The 25,821-nt window shown below is 48.1% G+C and overlaps 1 protein-coding gene across 1 annotated transcript; it reads left to right on the top strand.

Moving 5' to 3' along the window:
* The first annotated feature begins 151 nt into the window (after positions 1–151).
* Positions 152–24,328, top strand: RSPH6A (radial spoke head 6 homolog A). Its single transcript, XM_069549222.1, has 6 exons — positions 152–889; positions 8,228–8,462; positions 15,733–16,497; positions 19,273–19,417; positions 20,174–20,291; positions 23,929–24,328. The coding sequence occupies exons 1-6, from the start codon at positions 234–236 to the stop codon at positions 24,164–24,166; spliced, it is 2,157 nt and encodes a 718-aa protein (XP_069405323.1). The 5' UTR covers positions 152–233; the 3' UTR covers positions 24,167–24,328.
* The last annotated feature ends 1,493 nt before the right edge of the window (positions 24,329–25,821 follow it).

Below are 25,821 nucleotides of genomic sequence, written 5' to 3'. Positions count from 1 at the left end.
CTCCAACCCGCCAGGGAAGACTGCAAACCCCTCTGGCATGGGGCTGCGCCTGCGCGAAAAGCAGCTGCTTGGCCGCGCATCCCCGCGCCCTGTCCTGGTAACGGCCCGCCCCCTCCGTCCCTAGCAACCGGCGCAGCTAGCCCAGCGGCTGCTGGGTGCACACAACACGGGCGACTGATCCGGCCTGCCTATCTGCAAGCCTTCTTCCTGGAAGTCTGCGATCCCTTTGAACTATGGGGGACCCTCCACCTGACCCTGAGCCCCCTTCTCAGCCGACCTCCAGCCGTAGGAGCTCGCAGGTCTCTGAGCGGCACAGTCGGGAACTCAGCAGGCCTCAGGTCTCACCCCTGGTCCCCGAGGAGCTGCAGCAGATACCCCTTGGCCCCCAGATCCCGCGCGGCAGTCAGGAGGCGCCGTCGAACCGGAGCAACCTCCGTGGCTGGCCACAGAGGGCCAGCCTGACCCCAAACGAGAACCTGGTTTTCCAGGCCGAGGACCCTTTCGTGAACCCGGGCTTTCCCGCAGAGGTGCAGCCCCAAGCTTACCTGAGCGAGGGCGGGCTCCAGGCCAGCCAGAACGGCAGCCTAATGCTGCAGCAGGTACAGCAGAGTGAAGGCAGCCTATTCCAGCAACTGGAGTCCGCCTACCAGGGGCCCGCAGCAGACCTCCCGGGCCAGTTCACCATGTACCAGAGAGAAGACCTGCCGTTCAGCCTGGGCACCCAGCATGGGCCCTACATGAGGGATGACCCCACTCTTCAGTTCTCGCCCTCTGAGCTGGGCTTCATGTCCTTCAATATGGAGTTGCCCGAGCCAGAACCTCGCGAGCTGGCCGTGCAGAACGCCAAGGCTTACCTGCTGCAGACCAGCATCAACAGCGACCTCAGCCTGTGAGAGAGGGCCCTGGGAGTGGGGCGAGGGAGGGACCAGGCAGGGAGACACCTCAGCCAGGGCCCCACCTCCTCGTCTAGACGAGATTGCTCTTCACTGAGAACCAGCGACCCCTCTGGGGGCATCTAACTCAGACTGGGAGTCAGGGAATAAATAACAACACTAGTTAGCATTTACTTACCAGACTGCGCCAGCAATTCACAGGTTAACAGCTGGTTCTCCTGGCTGAGCTTAGCACATCTGTTCCAATTTTGAAAGAAAAGTGAAAGTCACTCAGTCCAGTCGGAGACTTTATGACCCCATGGATTGTAGCTTGCCAGGCTCCTCTGTCTATGGAATTCTCTAGGCAAGAATATTGGAGTAGCTAGCCATTCCCTTCCAGAGAAGGCAATGGCATCCCACTCCAGTACTCTCGCCTGGAAAATTTCATGGGCGGCGGAGCCTGGTAGGCTGCAGTCCATGGGGTCGTGAAGAGTCAGACACGACTGAGCGACTTCACTTTCACTTTTCACTTTCATGCATTGGAGAAGGAAATGGCAACCCACTCCAGTGTTCTTGCCCGAAGAATCCCAGGGACGGGGGATCCTGGTGGGCTGCCGTCTATGGGGTCACACAGAGTTGGACACGACTGAAGCGACTTAGCAACAGCAGCAGCAGCCATTCCCTTCTCCAGGGTATCTTCCTAACCCAGGGATTGAACCCAGGTCTCCCGCATTGCAGGAGGATTCTTTACTGTCTGAGCCACAGGGAGGGAAACTGAGATACAGAGAAGTTAGGTCCCATGTCCAAAATAACACGGCTTAGCTATGGTAGATCCAGGATTTCAGCACAAATGATTTGGCTCCTGAGGCCCTGTTATCCACTAACATTTCCTGCCTGAGAAAGGCATTTGCCAAGGCCATGTAGACTCAGTCATAGGCCCACATCACATCCTCATGAAGCTGACACTCTAGTGGGAGAATGGACAATAAATATAAGGTGATAACAGCTAAGCTGAGCGATAGGGCAGAGTAAGGGGGATGGGAGTGGATGTTAAATCGTACGAGGTCAGGGAAGTCCTCTCTGAGGAAGTTACATTTGATCAGGAATCTGAAAGAGGTGAGGGAGAGCACCATATGGGTAAACTGGAGGAAGAATTGTCCAGACATAGGACACAGAGTGATCGCCAGGAGTCAGTGATGGACAGGGAGGCCTGGCGTGCTGCGATTCACGGGGTCGCAAAGAGTCGGACACGACTGAGCGACGGAACTGAGCTGAACTGAGGACGCAGTGAGCTTAAAGGCTTGGGAGCTTGCTGTGTTTGAGGAACAGCAAGGAGACTGGTCTAACTGGAACCAAGGGAGGAAGCAGGAGAATGAGAAAAGAGTTGGGAGGAGTAGCAGGTCTTGCTCAAGCACAAAGCTGACCCCCATTCCTCCCATGCTCAGAGCCTGCCATGGCTCACCAGTGCCTTCAGAAGAAGGTTCCTGCTTCTCATAACAGCCTTCAAGGTCCTATGTAATTCAACCCCTCCTCCCTCTCCAAACATCATCTCTAGTCAGCTCCTACCTCAGATCCTAGAATCTAGTCAAAATTAACCTCAAAATAAATAAATAACCCGCAGCTCTTCCCCAACAGCACCCAGCCCTTGGGAGTTTCAAGGTCCCTTAATGGGTCTTTTGTTTTTCTTTTTTTTTTTTGGTCATGCCACATGGATTGCAGAATATCAGTCCCCCTGACTGGGGATTGAGCCTGGGCCATAGCAATGAAAGCCTGAATTCTAACCAGTAGGTTACCTGTGAGCTCCCTCAAGTCCCCTATTGAAAAGCTCTCTCTCCTTCTTGCCTTTCCCAAGTCAATGATGGCTCTCAACCACACCAAGCACTGCTGCCAAATGGTTGCACATTGAAGAGGCTTAGACATACAGGATTTGAAATTAGGCCAAGTGAAAGTGGAAGTGGAGTTGCTCAGTCATGTCTGACTGTTTGTGACTCTAAGGACTGTAGCCCCCCCAGGCTCCTCTCTCCATGGGATTTTCCAGGCAAGAATACTGCAGTGGGTTGCCATTTCCTTCTTCAGGGGATCTTCCCAACCCAGGGATTGAACTTGGGTCTCCCGCACTGCAGACAGACTGTTTACCATCGGAGCCACCAGGTAGCTCAGAAATTAGGCCAACTTGGTTTTCAATCCTGGCTGTGCTACCCCTGGGTGACCTCATGACCTCAACTTTTCTAAGCTTCAGTTTCCTCTTCCAGAGAGTAAGGATCATAATTTTCTCTCAGGTGTATGTGGTGAGAATTCAACATTGCATTCAAGGGCCCAGCATAGTGCCTGACTCAGGGGAGTGGAAGTCATGCTGGTTCTGTTAACACTCCAGCCTCCTTTCCTACCTCAACCCCTCTTCCTCACTCTGCTCCAGATACAATGACCTCAATATTCCTCCAACCTGCCAGGCACACCCTCAGCTCAAGGTCTTTACACTCCATTCTCAATCATGTCATCTGCAAACCATGGTAGTTTTGCTTCTTTTCTTTTTCATGTCATATTTCATTGACTGGGATCTCCAGTGCATTTTATAGAAGTGGTAAAAGAAGGCTTCTTCCTTTCCAATCTCATAGGGAAATTATTCAGTCTTTCAGCATTACATTTGGTGTGTGCTGCAGCTTACACACATCTCCTCTTTATGAGATTGTAGAATATTATTCTATTCCTAGTATCCTAGGTTTCTAAACATCATGAGTGGATATTGAATGTTAGTTTCTCTGCACCTATTGAGGTGATCTCACATAATCTCTTTTAACATGTTAATGTGATGAATTAATTCTTCAGAATGGACTGGTTGGAACTCCTTGCAGTCCAAGGGACTCTCAAGAGTCTTCTCCAACACCACAGTTCAAAAGCATCAATTCTTCAGCGCTCAGCTTTCTTCACAGTCCAACTCTCACATCCATACATGACTACTGGAAAAACCATAGCCTTGACTAGACAGACCTTTGTTGGCAAAGTAATATCTCTGCTTTTCAATATGCTGTCTTGGTTGGTCATAGCTTTCCTTCCAAGGAGTAAGCGTCTTTTAATTTCATGGCTGCAGTCACCATCTGCAGTGATTTTGGAGCCCCCCAAAATAAAGTCTGACACTGTTTCCACTGTTTCTCGCTCTATTTGCCATGAAGTGATGGGACCAGATGCCATGATCTTCGTTTTCTGAATGTTGAGCTTTAAGCCAACTTTTTCCCTCTCCTCTTTCACTTTCATCAAGAGGCTTTTGAGTTCATCTTCACTGTCTGCCATCAGGGTGGTGTCATCTGCATATCTGAGGGTATTGATATTTCTCCCGGCAATCTTGATTCCAGCTTGTGCTTCTTCCAGCCCAGTGTTTCTCATGATGTATTCTGCATAGAAGTGAAATAAGCAGGGTGACAATATACAGCCTTGACATACTCCTTTTCCTATTTGGAACCAGTCTGTTTTTCCATGTCCAGTTCTAACTGTTGCTTCCTGACCTGCATATGGGTTTCTCAAGAGGCAGGTCAGGTGGTCTGGTATTCTCATCTCTTTCAGCATTTTCCACAGATTATTGTGATCCACACAGTCAAAGGCTTTGGCATAGTCAATAAAGCAGAATTAGATGTTTTTCTGGAACTCTCTTGCTTTTTCCATGATCCATCAGATGTTGGCAGTTTGATCTCTGGTTCCTCTGCCTTTTCTAAAACCAGGTGGAACATTATGTATATGTACCACAATTTCTTTATCCATTCATCTGTTGATAGAAACCTAGGTTGCTTCCATGTTCTAGCTATTGTAAATAGTGCAGCAATGAACAATGGGATACATGTGTCTTTTTCAATTTTAGTTTCCTAAGGGTATATGCCTAGGAGTGGAATTGATGGGTCATATGGGGTTTTATTCCTAGTTTTTTAAGGAATCTCCATACCGTCTTAGTGGCTATATAAATTTACATTCCCACCAACAGTGCAAGAGTGTTCCCTTTTCCCCACATCTGCTCCAGCATTAATCGTTTGTAGACTTTTTGTTGACGGCCATTCTGACCAGTATGAGATGATATCTCATTGTAGTTTTGATTTGCATTTCTCTACTAATGAACAATATTGAGCATATTTTCATGTGTTTGTTAGCCATCTGTATGTCTTCTTTGGAGCAATGTCTGTTTAAGTCTTTCCCCCAGTTTTTGATTGGGCTGTTTGTTTTTCTGGCATTGAGTTGTATGAACTGCTTGTATATTTTGGAAATTAATCCTTTGTCAGTTGTTTCATTTGCTATTATTTTCTCCCATTCTGAGGGCTGTCTTTTCACCTTGCTTATAGTTTCCTTTGTTGTGCAAAAATTTTTAAGTTTAACCAGGTCCCATTTGTTTACTTTTGTTTTTATTTCCATTACTGTAGGAGGTGGGTCCTAGAGGATCTTGCTTTGATTTATGTCATCGAGTGTTCTGCCTATGTTTTCCTCTAAGAGTTTTATAGTTTCTGATCTTAAATTTAGGTCTTTAATCAGTTTTGAGTTTATCTTTCTGTGTAGTGTTAGGAAGTGATCTAATTTCTTCCTTTTACATGCAGCTGTCCAGTTTTCCCAGCACCATTTATTGAAGAAGCTGCCTTTGCCCAATTGTATATTCTTGCCTCCTTTGTATAAATAAGGTACCCATAGGTGCCTGGGTTTATTTCTGGGCTTTCTGTCTTGTTTGATTGGTCTATGTTTCTGTTTTTGTGCCAGTGCCATACTCTCTTGATGATTGTAGCTTTGTAGTATAATCTGAAGTCAGGAAGGCTGATTCCTCCAGCTCCATTCTTCTTTCTCAGGACTGCTTTGGCTATCCGGGGTCTTTTGTGTTTCCATATGAATTGTGAAATTTTTTGTTCTAGTTCTATGAAAAATGCCTTTGGTAATTTGACAGGGATTGCATTGAATCTGTAGACTGCATTTGGTAGTACAGTCATTTTTACAATATTGATTCTTCCTACCCAGAAACATGGAATATCTGTCCCTCTGTTTATGTCATCTTTGATTTCTGTCATTCAGTTCAGCTCAATTCAGTCACTCAGTCATGTCTGACTCTTTGTGACCCCATGGGCTGCAGCATACCAGGCCTCCCTGTCCATCACCAACTCCCAGGGTTTACTCAAACTCATGTTCATTGTGTCAGCAATGCCATTCAATCACCTCATCCTCTGTTGTCCCCTTCTACTCCCACCTTCAATCTTTCCCAGCATCAGGGTCTTTTCCAATGAATCACTTCTTTGCATCATGTGGCCAAAGTATTGGAGTTTCAGCTTCAACATCAGTCCTTCCAATGAATATTCAGGACTGATCTCCTTTAGGATGGACTGGTTGGATCTCCTTGCAGTCCAAGGGACTCTCAAGAGTCTTCTCCAACACCACAGTTCAAAAGCATCAATTCTTTGGCACTCAGCTTTCTTTATAGTCCAACTCTCACACCCATACATAACTATTGGAAAAACCATAGCCTTGACTAGATGGACCTTTGTTGGCAAAGTAATGTCTGTGCTTTTAATGTGCTGTCTAGTTTGGTCATAACTTTTCTTTCAAGGAGTAAGTGTCTTTTAATTTCATGGCTGCAGTCACCATCTGCAGTGAGTTTGGAGCCCCCAAAAATAAAGTCTGACACTGTTTCCACTGTCTCTCCATCTATTTGCCATGAAGTGATGGGACCAGATGCCATTTCACTCTCTTCTTTCACTTTCATCAAAAGTCTTTTTAGTTCCTCTTCACTTTCTGCCATCAGGGTGGTGTCATCTGCATATCTGAGGTTATTAATATTTGTCCCGGCAATTTTGATTCCAGCTTGTGCTTCTTCCAGCCCAGCGTTTCTCATGATGTACTCTGCATAGAAGTTAAATAAGCAGGGTGACGATAGACAGCCTTGACGTACTCCTTTTCCTATTTGGAACCAGTCTGTTGTTCCATGTCCAATTCTAACTGTTGCTTCCTGACCTGCATATGGGTTTCTCAAGAGGCAGGTCAGGTGGTCTGGTATTCCCATCTCTTTCAGCATTTTCCACAGTTTTTTGTGATCCACACAGTCAAGGGCTTTGGCATAGTCAATAAAGCAGAAATAGATGTTCTTCTGGAACTCTCTTGCTTTTCCCATGATCCATCAGATGTTGGCAATTTGCTCTCTGGTTCCTCTGCCTTTTCAAAAACCAGCTTGAACATCTGGAAGTTCACGGTTCACGTATTGCTAAAGCCTGGCTTGGAGAATTTTGAGCATTACTTTACTAGCGTGTGAGATGAGTACATTTGTGCAGTAGTTTGAGCATTCTTTGGCATTGCCTTTCTTTATTAGTGTCTTATTATTTTCTGTGTACAGTTCTTTTGTCTCCTTAGGCAAATTTATTCCTAGATATTTAATTCTTTTTGTTGCAATGGTGAATGGGATTGATTCCTTAATTTCTCTTTCTGATTTTTCATTGTTAGTATATAGGAATGCAAGTGATTTCTGTGTATTGATTTTGTATCCTGCAACTTTGCTAAATTCACTGATTAGCTCTAGTAATTTTCTGATACTATCTTTAGGGTTTTCTATGTACAGTATCTTGTCATCTGCAAACAGGGAGAGCTTTACATCTTCTTTTCCAACGTGGATTATTTTTGTTTCTTTTTCTTCTCTGATTGCTGTAGCTAGGACTTCCAGAACTATTTGAATAATCCCACAGTACTCTTGAGTAGGTAATCCCATGGACAGAGAAGCCTGGTGCCCTACAGGCTTTCCATAGGGTTGCAAAGATTCAGACAGAACTGAGCAACTAAACAGCAATAATAATATCCTTTTAAGAATGCCAGGCACCACTTGCTTAGGATTTCAGCATGTACAGTTCTACATGAGATTGGCATGGACTTTCCCTTTCTCCTACTTTCCCTGAGTTCTGATATCAAGATTATGTTAGACTCATGAAATGTCTCAGGACCTATGCGTATGCTGTTCCCTCCAACTGAAACACTCTTCCTTCTAATGTTTGCACAGTACCCCACCTCTCACTGAATAAGATCATTCAGCTCTCAGCTTAAAAGTCACCTCAGTGAGGCTCTCCCTGGCCTCCCTATTTAAAACTGCAAACCATCCCCTATCCCTGGCATTCCCAGTCCCCATTCCCGACTTTGCTTACCTCCCTATAACTACACACTTGTGTATATTTTGTGTATTTTGCCCATTTGGTTAATATCTGTCTCTATCGCCAGACTGTCAGGTCCATCAGGGCAGGGACCTTTTCTCTTATCTATGATGTCCCCAGTGCCGGGGACACGGCCAGGTACACAACAGCGAGCTCAGCAAGCTGGGTGATCAGTGTCCCCCACCTCCTACGCCCCTCTCCCCGAGGCAGGTATGAACACCTGGTGAACCTGCTGACCAAGATTCTGAACCAGAGGCCGGAAGACCCCTTGTTCCTCCTGGAGTCGCTGAACCGCACCACTCAGTGGGAATGGTTCCACCCCAAGTTGGATACGCTTCGGGACGACCCAGAGATGCAGCCCACCTACGAGATGGCCGAGAGGCAAAAGGCACTGTTCAGCCGGAGCGGCAGCGGCGAGGGCGAGCAGGAGATGGAGGAGGAGACGGTGAGTGAGCCAGTGCGGAGGCCCGAGCAGCAGAAAGAGCCGGAGTGGCGGGACCGTCACTGAGGGCCTTGAACGCCAGGCTAAGGGGTTTGGGCTTTCTCCCGAGGCCACTGGGGCACCACCAGAGGGTTTGAAGCAGAGGGGAAGTTGTAGAAACCTGACTCCAGCACCACATGGAGGTAGAGGCTGGTTTCTCCTGCCATCCTTTCCTCCTTTCTGCAGAATAACTGTTTCGTGGATATTTTCTGTGAAGCCTGCTACCTTCTGGAGTTTTTCAACACTAAATGTGCCTTCTATCCCCTGGACTCAGTTTCCTCTTTTGCAAATTGAGACCTCCTAACAAGTCTTCCACCCAAGACTCATGAACATTCTACTATCCTCGGAATATTTAATTCCATGATTTTCTTTCCAGCATTGTGTTCAGTTGCTCAGTCGTGTCTGACTCTTTGTGACCCTATGGACTGTAGCCCGCCGGGCCCCTCTGTCCATGGTACTTTCCCAGCAAGAGTACTGGAGTGGGTTGCCATTTCCTTCTCCAGGGGCTCTTCCCAACCCTTGGATTGAACCTGCGTCTCCTGCATTGAATGGTATCTGCTGCATTGGATACAGCATTGGATGGTGGCTTAAAATTTGGCTGAAATGTTCTTTCGCTCGTTTAAGAAACATTTTGGGGGGTCTTCCCTTGTGGTCCAGTGGTTAAGACCCTACTCTTCCAATGCAGGGGGCACAAGTTCCTTTCCTGGTCAGGGAACTAAGATCCCACAAGCCCTGTGGTACAGCCAAAAAGAAAGAAAGATAAAGAAACATTTGTTGAGAACTCTGTTTATGATAATTCTGACATCTCCTAGGCTTAGGAGTGTAGGCTCAGGTCATCCCTGAAGCAACCTTAAGGCAAGTGCCATTTATTATTCCTGTTCATGGAGGAAGGACTTAGAGGGCTCAAAACTAGAAAAGCCAGGACGAAGAAGGCAGGGCTGTGTCCTCCAAAGCCTGGGCTATCATCTCGGCCATCTTTGCAGATGCTGTTGGTCTGTGCTCACGTCTCATGCTTCTGAAATTCTAGGATTCTGGCCACAATGGGGTGAGATGCTGAGAGAACCGGGAACGACCATCTGACCAAGGAATGAGCCCTTGGGTGAGCAGAGCGCACGTGGGAATCCAAGTCTTAGACACGAACAGTTTTACCTGAAAATACGGTTTTAAAGTTTAGATCAGCAGTCTCGAAGTCTCTAAGGAGAAACTGCAGAAAACTGTACCTTTCCTCCCCAACTCTTCCAGATCGCACCCACATCTATCACCAGTCCTGATGATAGCCCCGCCTCCTTAGAGCGCTTTGCCTTTGGAGGCTCCACCCCCGGCTCCGCCCCCTGAAATATAATCCTGAGGGAGGCTCTGCCCTTTTCGAAGCCAAGTCACCAGAGGCCCCAGACCTTAGAACTTGGAGGCGGGGTTTTTTCCAGTTCAGTCGCTCAGTCGTGTCCACTCAGTCGTGTCCGACTCTTTGTGACCCCATGAATCACAGCACGCCAGGCCTCCCTGTCCATCACCATCTCCCGGAGTTCATTCAAACTCACGTCCATCAAGTCGGTGATGCCATCCAGCCATCTCATCCTCTGTCGTCCCCTTCTCCTCCTGCCCCTAATCCCTCCCAGCATCAGAGTCTTTTCCAATGAGGCAACTCTTCGCATGAGGTGGCCAAAGTATTGGAGTTTCAGCTTTAGCATCAGTCCTTCCAAAGAACACCCAGGACTGATCTCCTTTAGAATGGACTGGTTGGATCTCCTTGCAGTCCAAGGGATTCTCAACAGTCTTCTCCAACACTACAGTGCAAAAGCATCAATTCTTCGGTGCTCAGCTTTCTTCACAGTCCACAGTCCAACTCTCACATCCATACATGACTACTGGAAAAACCATAGCCTTGACTAGACCAACGTTTGTTGGCAAAGTAATGTCTCTGCTTTTCAAAATGCTATCTAGGTTGGTCATAACTTTTCTTCCAAGGAGTAAGTGTCTTTTAATTTCATGGCTGCAGTCACCATCTGCAGTGATTTTGGAGCCCCCAAAAATAAAGTCTGACACTGTTTCCCCATATATTTCCCATGAAGTGATGGGACCAGATGCCATGATCTTCGTTTTCTGAATGTTGAGCTTTAAGCCAACTTTTTCGCTCTCCTCTTTCACTTTCATCAAGAGGCTTTTGAGTTCCTCTTCACTTTCTGCCATCAGGGTGGTGTCATCTGCATATCTGAGGTTATTGATATTTCTCCTGGCAATCTTGATTCCAGCTTGTGCTTCTTCCAGCCCAGTGTTTCTCATGATGTTCTCTGCATATAAGTTGAATAAGCAGGGTGACAATATACAGCCTTGACGTTCTCCTTTTCCTATTTGGAACCAGTCTGTTGTTCCATGTCCAATTCTAACTGTTGCTTCCTGACCTGCATATGGGTTTCTCAAGAGGCAGGTCAGTTGGTCTGGTATTCCCATCTCTTTCAGAAATTTCCACAGTTTATTGTGATCCACACAGTCAAAGGCTTTGGCATAGTCAATAAAGCAGAAATAGATGTTTTTCTGGGACTCCCTTGCTTTTTCCATGATCCATCAGATGTTGGCAATTTGATCTCTGGTTCCTCTGCCTTTTCAAAAACCAGCTTGAACATCTGGAAGTTCACGGTTCACGTATTGCTGAAGCCTGGCTTGGAGAATTTTGAGCATTACTTTACTAACATATAAGATGAGTGCAATTGTGTGGTAGTTTGAGCATTCTTTGTCGTTGCTTTTCTTTGGGATTGGAATGAAAACTGACCTTTTCCAGGCCTGTGGTGACTGCTGAGTTTTCCAAATTTGCTGGCATATTGAGTGCAGCACTTTCACAGCATCATCTTTCAGGATTTGAAATAGCTCAACTGGAATTCCATCACCTCCACTACCTTTGTTCGTAGTGATGCTTTCTAAGGCCCGCTTGACTTCACATTCCAGGATGTCTGGCTCTAGGTGAGTGACCATACCATCGTGATTATCTTGGTCATGAAGATCTTTTTTGTACAGTTCTCTGTGTATTCTTGCCACCTGTTCTTAATATCTTCTGCTTCTGTTAGGTCCATACCATTTCTGTCTTTTATCGAGCCCATCTTTGCATGAAATGTTCCCTTGGTATCTCTAATTTTCTTGAAGAGATCTCTAGTCTTTCCCATTCTATTGCTTTCTTCTATTTCTTTGCATTGATCACTGAGGAAGGCCTTCTTATTTCTCCTTGCTATTATTTGGAACTCTGCGTTCAGATGCTTATATCTTTCCTTTTCTCCTTTGCTTTTCGCATCTCTTCTTTTCACAGCTATTTGTAAGGCCTCGCCAGACAGCCATTTTGCTTTTTTGCATTTCTTTTCCATGGGGATGGTCTTGATCCCTGTCTCCTGTACAATGTCACGAACCTCATTCCATAGTTCATCAGGCACTCTGTCTATCAGATCTAGTCCCTTAAATCTATTTCTCACTTCCACTGTATAATCATAAGGGATTTGATTTAGGTCATACCTGAATGGTCTAGTGGTTTTCCCTACTTTCTTCAATTTAAGTCTGAATTCGGCAATGAGGAGTTCATGATCTGAGCCACAGTCAGCTCCCAGTCTTGTTTTTGCTGACTGTATAGAGCTTCTCCATCTTTGGCTGCAAAGAATATAATCAATCTAATTTCGGTGTTGACCATTTGGTGATGTCCATGTGTAGAGTCTTCTCTTGGGTTGTTGGAAGAGGGTGTTTGCTATGACCAGTGCGTTCTTTTGGCAAAATCTATTAGTCTTTGCCCTGCTTCAGTCCGCATTCCAAGGCCAAATTTGCCTGTTACTCCAGGTGTTTCTTGACTTCCTACTTTTGCATTCCAGTCCCCTATAATGAAAAGGACATCTTTTTTGGGTGTTAGTTCTAAAAGTTCTTGTAGGTCTTCATAGAACCATTCAGCTTCTTCAGCGTTACTGGTTGGGGCATAGACTTGGATTACTGTGATATTGAACGGTTTGCCTTGGAAACGAACAGAGATCATTCTGTCGTTTCTGAGATTGCATCCAAGTACTGCATTTCGGACTCTTCTGTTGACCATGATGGCTACTCCATTTCTTGTAAGGGATTCCTGCCCACAGTAGTAGATATAATGGTCATCTGAGTTAAATTCACCCATTCCAGTCCATTTTAGTTTGCTGATTCCTAATATGAGGCTTGTAAAAGGGCAAAATTATTGTGGGTATCTGTGGCCTGTGCATGATTCTAGGAAGAAAATCGAATTTGTTATTCAGCATTTTGTATTTATTTTTCTGTATGAGGGGCTCTCATTCCTGTCATTTTCTATTTCAAATGGAAAGAATTTCTGTTTCTTTTATGCTCCTCAATAGCATTTATGTAAAAACTGTCCTTGCCCCGCTTTGAAGATGCCACCCCTGCCGTTGGTTTACAGCTGTGTGGACTCCGGTCTGTTCCTGGAGCCCCTGCTCTGTGCCTTGCTCTGCGATGGTTTTCTGTTCTGGGACTCTCCTGCTTGTTGTGTACAATCGCTACAAAGCAGATTTGGCTCCCCATCACTGCACCTCTGTTTTGAAAAGTTCCTCACTAGTCTCACATTTATAGTTTTAAAGAAACTTTAGTATTTTTCTTGTACTTGTTTGTCAACAGAACTGACTTTAAGACAGGAAATAGATGTCACAGAAATGAAGATGAGTGGCTTAGACAAGATAGTTTTTCTCACACCTAACAGTCAGGTGCAAGCAGTCTACGGCTGGCAAGGTGGCTCCCCAGCGAAGGGATGCTGAGGGCTATCGTCTCCCCTCTCTCCCCCTCGTCCCTCACCCTTACTCCATCCAAACCACGAAAGCTCACTTTGGGCTGCAGGGACTTGGCCCAAGCAGTCCAGCAGAACGTTTCGTTACTTCACTTGCTGAGAGTGGGTACAGTTGGGGCAGCATTTCTGTGAGATCATGGGGAGTCCCGGCACTTCCCTCCCTTCCATTCTGCTATCATCATGTTGATACTTGGTACCTTGAGTTTATCACTTTATGTTTGAACAATGACTACCTCAGCCTCAGACATCACATTTCCACACCAGTGCCCTGAAAGGGGAGTGGGGAGCTCTTCTCAGTATGTACCCCCTTTTTTTTTTTCGGTTGAGCCATGCAGCTTGTGGGATATTCGTTCCCTGACCAGGGACTGAACCCAGGCCACACAGTGAAAGGGTTGAGTCCTAACTACTGGGCCACCAAGAAATTCCCTCCCACCCACTGACCCCCTTTTTAAAAAAATACAGGGAGCAAGGAAATTCCCCAGCAGTCTAGTGGTTAGGACTTGGCCCTTTCACTGCTGAGGGTGCTGCTTCAATCTCTGGTTGGGAAACTAATATCCCACAAGCTGGGCAGTGCGGTCCAGTGAATCAATCAGTCAATCAGGAGCCCCTCAGAAAATCTCTGCTTGCATCTTATTGGCCAGATTGGGTCACATGACCATCCTTGGATGCAAGGGAGGCTGGGAAAGTGACTGTGGAACTTCTCCACTTCTCCAGCCTGGAGAAAGTAAGCAATGGAGAAGGGGGTTGAGGATGGTCCTAATTCAGTGGACTGAACCCAACGAACCCAAGGGCAGGAATGTAGCTGGACCCCAGGCCAAGCTGGCATTTGGAGATTCCCCTCTGCTCCTAATTTTTTTAATTCCATCCAGTTACCAGTAGGAAATCTTTCCCCTCAGATTATAGATAGGATCTTCCTGGAAACTGGGAGAAAGAAAAAGGAAGCTTCCACAGTTAATAGAGGAGTTAAAAGAGTAGGGGCTAAGACTATGGCCTCTGAAGCCAGACCAACCTGGGTTCAAACCCAGCCAACCCACAGAAGTAATCTCTGAGCAGGGGGCACCAGCTGTACTTTCTCTCCACCCAGTTTCAAATTGCAGAGGGTGAGAAGGAGAGCCTGAGCTGCCATTTTGTCCTCACTTGCCCCAATCAACAGTGACCAGAGGGCAGGGTGACATAATTTGATCATGGTTGGTGAGGCCACTCCACTGCCAAGTGGGTGGAAGACACTCCCGGAAAGAGGTGATGGCCACTGGCTCATGGGCCAGGCACACACTCCAGAGAGGGTTTCGTTTGCTCATTCGCTTAGCTTCCCTGCCAGCAGCACAGTGAGTCTGGGGATTCAGTTTTGACTCTGTCCCACTGAGTTGCTGGTGTAAACGTCGATTAGGCAAAGAAGCTTTTGGCCTGTGTTTTAGTTGCGGGAAACTGCCGGAATCACTTTCAAAATCATGGTGTTCCTCCTATAGAGTATTAGTCAGGGTGTGCTGCGTCGAGCTGAGGTAACAAACAGCGCGACAGGCCCAGCGGCTTAACATCACGCAGTTTATTTCTCACTCACGCTTCCTACCCATCCAGGCTGGGCTGGGAGGCTCGGCTCAGCAGCCGCTTGAGATGAATGGTGATGGAGATGCCGCCGTGACTCAGGCTCCCACAGTTGCAGAGCAGGAAAGTCAAGGCATAGCAAACCCCACACAGGTTCTTACAGCTCCTGCCTGGGTGTGACCTGTGTCCCTTTCACTCCCATTTCAAGTGGTCAGAGCAAGTGACATGAATGCGCAGGGGTGGGGGTGGGAATATACAGTCCGCCTGTGGAGCGGGACTTCTAATATTTGTGAATAAGGAACCAGTCTAGCATTCATAGAAAGAAAATACAGGACTTGTTCCTTTTATTAATAACACTTAGCTCACAAATGGAGCTTTGAAGAAAATGGAAATGCACTATGCGTTTGGAATATGGATTATGCATTATGCATATGGAAATGCACTTTAAGAAAAAAACGCAATACATTTGTCCCCAAATCTTTTACATCAGCTATACAATTTAAGGGCTTCCCAGGTGGCTCAGTGGTAAAGAATCTGCCTGCCAATGCAGGAAATGCAGGTTGGATCCCTGGCCTGGAAAGATCACCTGGAGGAGGAAATGTCAACCCCACTCCAGTATTTTGCCTGGAGAATCCCATGGACAGAGGAGACTGGTGGGCTCCAGTCCATGGAGGTTGCCAAAGAATCAGACACAACCGAGCAACTGAGCACTCGCGCAGGTACAATTTAAGCAAGCATCATCATTCCTTGGCACACATACCCCTACATCAGCGGCCAGAAATGGTTGCTTGAGCAACTGGGTTACCCAGTAGTTTGTCTCTGGACTCTAGGAGAGTCAGCATGGGGAGCAGGGCTTCAACCTGGTTCCCTCTGCCTTCCGCCCCCTGCCCCACCCCGCTGCAGGCTGAGACCCCGGTGCCAAACATCATGGAGAAGGCCTTCTACTTCGAGCAGGCCGGTGTGGGCCTGAGCTCCGACGAGAGTTTCCGCATCTTCATGGCCCTGAAGCAGCTGGTGGAGCAGCAGCCCGTCCACACCTGCCGCTTCTGGGGCAAGGTCCTGGGGCTCAGACGCAGCTACCTGGTGGCGGAGGTGGAGTTCCGGGAGGGCGAAGAGGAGGCGGAGGAGGAGGAGGTGGAGGAGATGACGGAGGGCGGCGAGGGGATGGAGGCGCACGGCGAGGAGGAGGGCGACGAGGACGAGGACAAGGCCACGGACATCGTCCCCAAGCCCACGTGGAAACCCCCGCCCGTCATCCCCAAGGAAGACAGCCGAACCGGCACCAATAGGTACCTGTATTTCGTGTGCAACGAGCCGGGCCGGCCATGGATGCGGCTGCCCCAAGTCACGCCGATCCAGATCGTGCAGGCCCGCAAAATCAGGAAGTTCTTCACGGGTTACCTGGACGCGCCGGTCATCAGCTACCCGCCCTTCCCGGGCAACGAGGCCAACTACCTGCGGGCCCAGATCGCCCGCATCTCGGCCGCCACGCACATCAGTCCCCTCGGCTTCTACCAGTTTGGTGAGGAGGAAGGCGACGAAGAGGAGGAAGGTGGAGCCGGGCGTGACTCCTATGAGGAGAACCCCGATTTTGAGGGCATCCCGGTCCTCGAGCTGGTGGATTCCATGGCCAACTGGGTGCACCACACGCAGCACATCCTGCCGCAGGTGAGGGCGGGACTCCAGCCGCCCAGGCCCCGGGGGTGGCGGGTCGGGGGTGTAGAACCGGGTGTGATTCCAGAACTAGCTATACCGAGCACCTGATGGCAGCGAGGCATCTGTGCCCGGTAATAGTCCTCCGTGCATCCATCCATTCATTCATTCAACAGATACTGGTTGACAGTCCCCAGTCAGAACCCTTTGGAACCAGATGCCTCTTGGAATCCCGAATTTTTCAGATTTGAAAATGGTGATATTGGAATTCCCTGGTGGTCCAGTGCTTAGGAGGGGCTTTCCTCCGTCACTCAGCGGTAAAGAATCTGCCTGCAATGCAGGAGACCTGGGTTTGATCCCTGCGTGGGGAAGATCCTCTGGAGGAGGAAATGGCAACCCACTCCCAGTATTCTTGCTGACTCCAGGCTTCTGGGGGCCAGGGTTTGATCCCTGGTCAGGGAACTAAGATCTGACAAGACAAGTGACATGGCAAATAAAGCAAAAAGTATTTATGAAAATAAGAGTACTTTAAACATACACAAAAAGATGACAGTACACATACCATATATTACGTAACACATCAAGGAGGCGCTGGGGCTGCAGCCCAGTTTTAAAGGTGTCACTTTCTGCAGCAACACTGAAAAGCCTCTCATCAGTCAGTCAGGACTGCAGACAAATGACTCATGAAAAAACTTTTGGTTTTCAAAGCTTTCCAAATTTTGAAAGTGTGGATAAGAGGTGGTGGGCCTACATTTACTGAATGCCTAGTTTGTCTGAACTTTACATACATTTATTTATCCATTCAAGGAAGCACCTGTTGGGTGCTAGGAACTTTTTTATTTATTCATGTATTTGATAAACATTGATTATGGATTCCGAATAACCGCTTTTGAGATTGCTATAATGGCCATTCCAGCTTGTGCTTCTTCCAGCCCAGCGTTTCTCATGATGTACTCTGCATATAAGTTAAATAAGCAGGGTGACAATATACAGCCTCAACGTTCTCCTTTTCCTGTTTGGAACCAGTCTGTTGTTCCATGTCCAGTTCTAACTGTTGCTTCCTGACCTGCATATAGGTTTCTCAAGAGGCAGGTCAGATGGTCTGGTATTCCCATCTCTTTCAGCATTTTCCACAGTTTATTGTGATCCACACAGTCAAAGGCTTTGGCATAGTCAATAAAGCAGAAATAGATATTTTTCTGGAACTCTCTTGCTTTTTCCATGATCCATCAGATGTTGGCAGTTTGATCTCTGGTTCCTCTGCCTTTTCAAAAACCAGCTTGAACATCTGGAAGTTCACAGTTCACGTATTGTTGAAGCCTGGCTTGGAGAATTTTGAGCATTACTTTGCTAGCGTGTGAAGAAGCACACATCACTTTACTAGAGTGGAAGAAGCACAAGCTGGAATCAAGATTGCTGGGAGAAATGTCAATAACCTCAGATATGCACATGATACCACCCTTAGGGCAGAAAGTGAAGAGGAATTCAAAAGCCTCTTGATGAAAGTGAAAGAGGAGAGTGAAAAAGTTGGCTTAAAGCTCAACATTTAGAAAACGAAGATCATGGCATCTGGTCCCATCACTTCATGGCAAATAGATGGGGAAACAGTGGAAACAGTGTCAGACTTTATTTTTCTGGGCTCCAAAATCACTGCAGATGGCGACTGCAGCCATGAAATTAAAAGACACTTACTCCTTGGAAGAAAAGTTATGACCAACCTAGATAGCATGTTGAAAAGCAGAGACATTACTTTGCCAACAAAGGTCCGTCTAGTCAAGGCTATGGTTTTTCCAGTGGTCATGTATGGATGTGAGAGTTGGACTGTGTAGAAAGCTGAGCACCGAAGAATTGATGCTTTTGCACTGTAGTGTTGGAGAAGACTGTTGAGAGTCCCTTGGACTGCAAGGAGATCCAACCAGTCCATGCTGAGGGAGATCAGCCCTGGGATTTCTTTGGAAGGAATGATGCTGAAGCTGAAACTCCAGTACTTTGGCCACCTCATGCGAAGAGTTGACTGATTGGAAAAGACTCTGATGCTGGGAGGGACTGGGGGCAGGAGGAGAAGGGGACGACCGAGGATGAGATGGCTGGATGGCATCACTGACTCGATGGCCGTGAGTTTGAGTGAACTCCGGGAGTTGGCGATGGACAGGGAGGCCTGGCGTGCGGCAGTTCATGGGGTCGCAGAGAGTCGGACACGACTGAGCGACTGAGCTGAACTGAACCAATAAAGGCCATCCGCATTCAGTTGCTGCAGCCGAGGCCTGCTGTATGCTCTGCACTTCGGTTCACTCATTCATTCAACAACCGTTTACTGACTCTGCAGTACTTCCTTCAACCCAACAATAATCCAATGAGAGAGGCACCCATGACACCCCCATTTCACAGACGAGCAAACAGAGCATCATATGGGCTGTTGAATGTCAGCTCCACAAGGGCAGAGATGTGGAGGTCTCTTTTTCTCAAGGACGTTAACTCCAGCGCCAGGAGCACTGCGTGTATATAGTAGGTGCTCCTTAAATATACAATGAATGGATGGATGGATGGCTGCCTAAACGGAGCCCACAGAGGCTGAGAGAGGAGGGGTTCCGGTCTCACCGCAACAGCTGTCTCGGCCCATTCCACCCCGCCCTCCTGCCTGTGCAACTCACCCTGAACTTTACCCACACCTGGGTCCCTGGGAATAGGACTGGTCCCCAACATCCTGCCTGACCCTTCACCGCCTCCCAGGGAACAGAGCCCGGGCTGTTCCCTGCGGCTACCAGCTGACCTCCTCCTCCCCACCTGCAGGGCCGCTGCACTTGGGTGAACCCTTTGCAGAAGACAGAAGAGGAGGAGGAGTTGGGGGAGGAGGAAGAGAAGGCAGATGAGGGCGTAGAGGAAGTGGAGCAGGAGGTCGGGCCCCCGCTGCTGACCCCGCTCTCAGAAGACGCAGGTAACAGCCCCACACAGAGCCTCTCTGAGCCTCTGTTACATTCTCATCTATAAAATGGGCAGCCCATAGGGTTGTAGGAGCACGTCCGTCTTGTGAGCCGTATCTGGCCCAGCAATCGCCCAGATGGTGACACGTGGTCTTTCGAGTCCCACGTGGGCTTGGAAAAAGGGAGCGAGAGCGAGGGCGGCCTCCCCAGAGGAGGCAGGACTTGAGCTGGATGTTGGAAGGCTGGACAGCAAGTTCCTGAGGTTGGGACCTCAGGTACCTGAAGGGAGGAAGGAGGAGAGCCTGAGAGTGGGTGAGCAGACAGAGTGAGGATGTGAACGCAGATTTCCATGAGTCTGGAGCCAGTACTCCGTCCTCTGAGCCCTGGTTCAAACTGACGGCCAACCTAGAAGGGGAATCACAGCGGCTCCCCTGTCAGGGGCCCTTGGGGCTCACTGCCACTCTGCACAGGAGGTGAGGTAAGTGTCTCCATTGCCTGGGTGTGATCACTGAGGCTCAGGGAGGTGGAGTGGCTTCCTCGGGCCACGCAGAAAGAGTGGTCAGAGCCAGGGTTCAAACACGGAAGCCAGAGCTGTTGGTTGCCACAGTTCCCTTCATGCCCTTCCGCTTCCTCCCTCTTTGCTCCCTCCCATCCTTCTCGCTGCCTTCCCTTGGAGGGCGGGGGGGAGCGCGGTGGGCTGTGCATTGCAGGGGGGGAGGGGGGCTGCAGCCCAGTCTCTGACCTCCCTGGTGCTCTCTGCTCGCCTACAGAAATCATGCACATGGCACCGTGGACCGCCCGCCTGTCCTGCACCTTCAGCCCGCAGTATTCCGTGGCGGTCGTGCGCTCCAATCTTTGGCCAGGGGCCTATGCCTACGCCAGTGGCAAGTAGGTCTACTCCTAGTTTTCCCCAGCAGAGGGCGCTCCTACAACTTCCTCAGAGTCTGACGTGTTGGGGCAACCCACCAGGGTGGGCAAAGATCGGCTCGGCTCTCTTCAGGAAGCCCCTAGGGGCTGATGTCTTCACTTAGAGTCGAGGAGTCCCACTAGGATTAAAATCCCAGACCAAGAAATCCCAAACCAAGAGGATGTGAGCCTCTGGGATGACAGAATGGAGGATCAGAAAGGGGGAGGAATTGACTCAGGGTCACACAGCACCTGCAGGATTCAAACCTGGATATCTGACCCCCCTGGCCCAGGGTTCTGTGCTGTATGAGGCATGAAGCCAGAGAGGACTCAGATGTCCCCTTTGGGGTGGCCTTTAGAGGGACAGAGTCTCATCTCTGGAGAAGCTAACTCCTTCCCTAAGTCTCCTGGACAGTTCTTCCAATCTGAAGGATCTTCTCTCTATGGGCAGAAATCTTCCCCACCAGGATCCCCTCACCGGTCGTTTCCAAAAGATCTGCAAGCCAAAGTCACTTCCATATCCTCCCACCTCAGTTACACACTCCAGACAGTCCCTCCGCCTCTCACCAGGTACATCGCAGCTTTTCTGCTCACGGGGCATGCACTTACCAGCGCTGTCCACCAGATGGCACGATGACTTTTCAGAGCTTTTCCTTTTCCACCTCAGTGATGAACCTGCACGGGGTTCGCTACTGGGATTCACAAAGAAAGGTGGGATTTCATGTAATCTTCACAATTTATCCACATTCTTGGCAATTTCTTTTTCGCTTCCAGAAGCGTGGAAGAGACATATTTTCTTTTACCAATGCCCTTCTGGCCACACCCTGATTTGCCAACATTCCTCTGAAAGCAAAAGATCCAAACTTGGAGCTCCTCTCACCCACCCATCCTCCACGCCCATGTCCCCAACCACCCATCATCCACCCTCCCATCCACCACCCAATCAGGCATCCATCTATCCCCACTTTGTTCTTTATAAAAGACTCTGGAATGTCACTGTTTGCCAGCTGTATGCTGGGCCCCAAGCACTTTGTTGAAAAAGCAGATATGAATCTGGGAGCAGGCAGAGGAGACATAGCTGTCAACTGCACATGGAGCCTCACCCTCCCTCACCCCAATCCCCACCCCAGTCAAATATCTGGTTCCAAACTGAGAGAAGTACCACTAGAGAGAGTGGAGGGACAGATGACAGCTCGCAACTGTCGCGTCTAGGGATCAAGGAAGGATTCCTGGGAAAAGCAGCCTTGATCTGAAATCTTTGAGGGAAAGAGAGAAGTAACTAGGGGACATTCCCCTTCTTCTTTTATTATTGTTTTTTTTAACAATTCAAATCATCTTATTCATTTATTTTGGCCGAGAGACATGCAGGATCTTAGTTCCTTGACTGGGGAGTGAATCAGGTCCTGGCAGTGAAAGCACTGTGTCCTAACCGCTGGGCCTCCAGGGAACTCCCCAGGAGGACATTCTAGACCAGAGCTCCCTAAACTGCAAGTGGATAGGACTACCAGGGGCTCTGGTTAAAGCACAGTTTCTGGTGCCCTAGGTCTGGAGAAGGCAATGGCACCCCACTCCAGTACTCTTGCCTGGACAATCCCATGGACAGAGGAGCCTGGAAGGCTGCAGTCCATGGGGTCACTGAGGGTTGAACACGACTGAGCGACTTCACTTTCACTTTCATGCATTGGAGAAGGAAATGGCAACCTGCTCCAGTGTTCTTGCCTGGAGAATCCCAGGGACGGGGGAGCCTAGTGGGCTGCCGTCTCTGGGGTCGCACAGAGTCGGACACGACTGAAGCGACTTAGCAGCAGCAGCAGCAGCAGGTCTGGGCTGAAGCCCAAGACTCTGCCTTCCTAGCAAGTGCAGCCTCCTGAGTGAGGCGCTGGTTCCTGGACCCCAGGAACCAGGGCTGGCAGAGGTCAGGGGTTTCCAAGGAAGCAGTGATTTTTGAAGCCTCTGACAAAGCCATTTGGAGGAAAAGGATTCTCGAGGGAACAGCAAGGCTGTGAAAAATAAGGTCAAATCCAAACTGCTCACCAGGACAAACTCTCTGGTTCTCTCCCTGTCTCTCGGTCTCTTCCCTTTTCTTGCACTTACTCCTTTTTGCTTCACCCATTAAAAGTCTGGGGAGAGGTGAGTTGGTGGGGCTGGAACCCAACCAATTACGTCCTTGATTATTAGTCTCCTCCCTCTGGAATGTAGGCACCACGGCAGCAATTCTAATTCTTTTTTTTAACATTGATTTGTTTTTAATTTAAGGATAATTGCTTTACAATATTGCTTTGGTTTCTGCCAGCAATTCTAATTCTTGTCTAATTTGTTCACTGCTAGGCTCTCACAGTTAGACCAGTGCTGGCCAATGTATATAAAATATGAGCCACACATGTCATTTTAAACTTTCTAGTAGCCACATTCAAGAAATAAAAATAGACAGGCAAAATTCATTTAATAATGTATTCAACTCCAAATATCCTGAAATTCTTATTACAACTTGAAGCCAATAATGTAACAATTGTGAATGAGCTACTTGGTATTTTGTTCATACTGTCTCAAAATCTGGAGTGAAGGTTATACTTGCAGCAGATCTCAGTTCAAGTGCTGAATTATTTTTTCCACACCACTGGGATCTTAGTTCCCCAACCAGAGATCAAACCCACACCCCACTGCATTGGAAATGCAGAGTCTAAACCACTGGATTGCTAGGGAAGTCCCTTAGGTACTAAATTTTTATCAGAAATACTTGACCTGGATTCAGATTTCACAACATTTACAGTTGAAAAAGTAGATTCACGTGCCCAGGTTGTCCCAGACATACTTGGATGTCTTCCAATAAATGAAGTATTGGTTTTGTAATTTAGATTAATTAACGTTAAATAAAATCCACACTATCCAACAACAGCAGAACACACATTCGAGTGCATATGGAACATTCCCCAGGATAGACCAAATGATAAATTTAGAAAGATTAATCATATAAAATATCTTCTCTTACCACACTGGAATAAAATTAGAAATCAATTAAAGAAGGAAATTTGAGGGACTTCCCTGGTGGCACAGTGGTTAAGACTCTGAGCTTCCAGTGGAGAGGGTGCAGGTTCAATCCCTTCGGGAAGCTAAGATCTCACAGGGCTTGAAGACAAAAAAAAAAACCAAAACATAAAATAGAAGCAATATTATAAAAAATTAAATCAAGATTAAAAAAAAATTAGTCCACAACAACAGCAAAAATTCTCTTAAAAAAAGGAAATTTGGGAAATTCACAAGTATGTAGTAATTAAACAGCACAATCCTGAACAATCAACAGGTCAAAGAAGAAACCACAAGTGAAATCTGAAAATTAAATAAAATTCAAAATTCAGTCCCTCCGTCTGGCCAGCCCCATTTCAGGCGCTCGCCAGCTGTGTGTGCTATTAGACATTGCAGCTCTGGACACAGTCTGGCAGGTAGGAAGATGCCCAGGAAATAGTGAAAGAACAAACGAACAGGGAACCCTGGTGGGCACATTGCTCTCTACCGCCCACAGCTCTGCAGGCATGCTGTGCCTACATTGGGTCCCACCTTTAACACAGTCCAGGCTGGGGTCTTTGAGGGAGGCCTCGCCAGCATCTCTCCGCCCCTCCAGGAAATTTGAGAACATCTACATCGGCTGGGGCCACAAGTACAGTCCTGAGAACTTCAACCCGTCCCTGCCAGCCCCCATTCAGCACGAGTACCCCAGCGGCCCGGACACTATAGAGATGAGCGACCCCACGGTGGAGGAGGAGCAGGCCCTGAAGGCTGCCCAGGAGCAGGCCCTGGCGGCCGCGGAGGAAGAGGAAGAAGATGAAGAGGAGGATGAGGATGAGGACCAGGATGACTGAGGCCCCCTAGCCCCCTTCCTCAAGCAGGTAGCCAGCAGGTTTTCCCTTATACAGAGTTATAGCTTGATTTTTTTTTTTTTTCACTGTAGGTTTGCTTTCTGCCCCTAGAGGACAGGGGTAGAAGAGGAAGACAGCTGCTCTAAATAAAATTTCCCCAGGGCATTTGGGTGAGTCACTCAGTCATTTGTTCACCACGTCTGTTGACAGGACCTCAGAGTCAGGACTATGGCACTTTGCTGTGAACCCAGACATTGCCCGGCATAGTCTCTCCCATCTGTTCATTTATTCATTCATCTGGCCATCAAACAACTCCTGAAGTGCTGCCCCTGGTCAGCCCAGCCCTGTGTGGGGGACACAGGAGCCACCAAGTGACCCCAGATTTACTCTCCCAGGGCTGGATACTCTACGGGAGAGACAGATGCCTTCCTCAGGGAATGACAGCTCAGATGGGGGAGCCCAGAGGACTGACAGAGTTCCTGAGCTCTGGCTCATAAACGGTCAAGAACAGAGTAGTAAGGCATTCCAAGCAGAGGGAACAGGGTGTGAAAAGATCCAAGAGCGAGAGAGAGTGTGATGTGTTGGGGTAGATGCTCAAACCTCATTTTTGAGACATGGTGTGAGGAGTCAGTGGTAACAGATAAGGCTGGAAAGAGAAGTTGACAGGAACAGATTACCTAGGGTTGAACTCTGTCCTGAGAGCCCTAGGGAGGCCATGGATGGGCTTTGAACAGCGGTGGGCCGGCCCTGATCGTATTTGTGCTTTAGAAAGACCTCTCTAGATCCCAAGTGTAGTGTAGATAGAAGGGTGAGACATGGGTCTGGGAGAGCAGAGACAAGGCTGATACAGGGAGAGTCCAAGCAGGAGAGGAGTTTCAACGGAGGCTGCAAAGAGGAATGGAGTGGAATAGAGGAATTCAGGTGACAGAATGCAAAAGACTTGGGGATTGTAATCAGGGAGTGAAGAGGAATGGCAGAAATCTAGGGAAACACCAAAATCTGCAGCCTGGTGACTGGAAGGAATGGCAGTGCTGCCCCTAAAATGACTCAGGAGAGGAGTGGGATTTGAAGTGAAATTGTCAGTTTCATTTAAGATCTGTGATGGGAGCAGGAAGGGAGGGACACTGACTGTTAGGGAGCTGTTGGGATCAGGAAGAGATTTTGGATTACCAGTGGATTATTGGGACACCGAGGGTATTGCAGGGATCAATCAAATTTTGGTGGGTGTTGGAGAAGTGAGTGAGGTTGTGGAAATATATAGGAGTTTGGTGGAAAATGTGGAGCTGTTCAGTTCAATCACTCAGTCGTGTCTCACTTTTTGCAACCCCATGGACTGCAGCACGCCAGGCCTCCCTGTCCATCACCAACTCCCGGAGCTTACTCAAACTCATGTCCATTGAGTTGGTGATGCCATCCAACCATCTCATCCTCTGTCGTCCTCTTCTCCTCCTACTTTCAGTCTTTCCCAGCATCAGGGTCTTTTTGCTGTTAGTATTAATCAGTATTGGGTCAGATGAAGTCGCTGGAGTTTTATGGAGACGTTGGAGATCAATGAAATTTGCAGGATCATCAAGGGTGGGGAGGAAGGGTTGGAGATGCTGTGGCCAGTCGGGGACTTTAGATGTAAGTGGAAAACACTGGAGGGTGTATGTTGGGAG

This window comes from Ovis canadensis, chromosome 14 (genome assembly GCF_042477335.2).
Source record: "Ovis canadensis isolate MfBH-ARS-UI-01 breed Bighorn chromosome 14, ARS-UI_OviCan_v2, whole genome shotgun sequence".
Classification (NCBI taxonomy): Eukaryota; Metazoa; Chordata; class Mammalia; order Artiodactyla; family Bovidae; genus Ovis; species Ovis canadensis.
The sequence above is the reverse complement of the archived record's forward strand: the minus strand, read 5'-3'. Positions and strand labels throughout refer to the sequence as shown.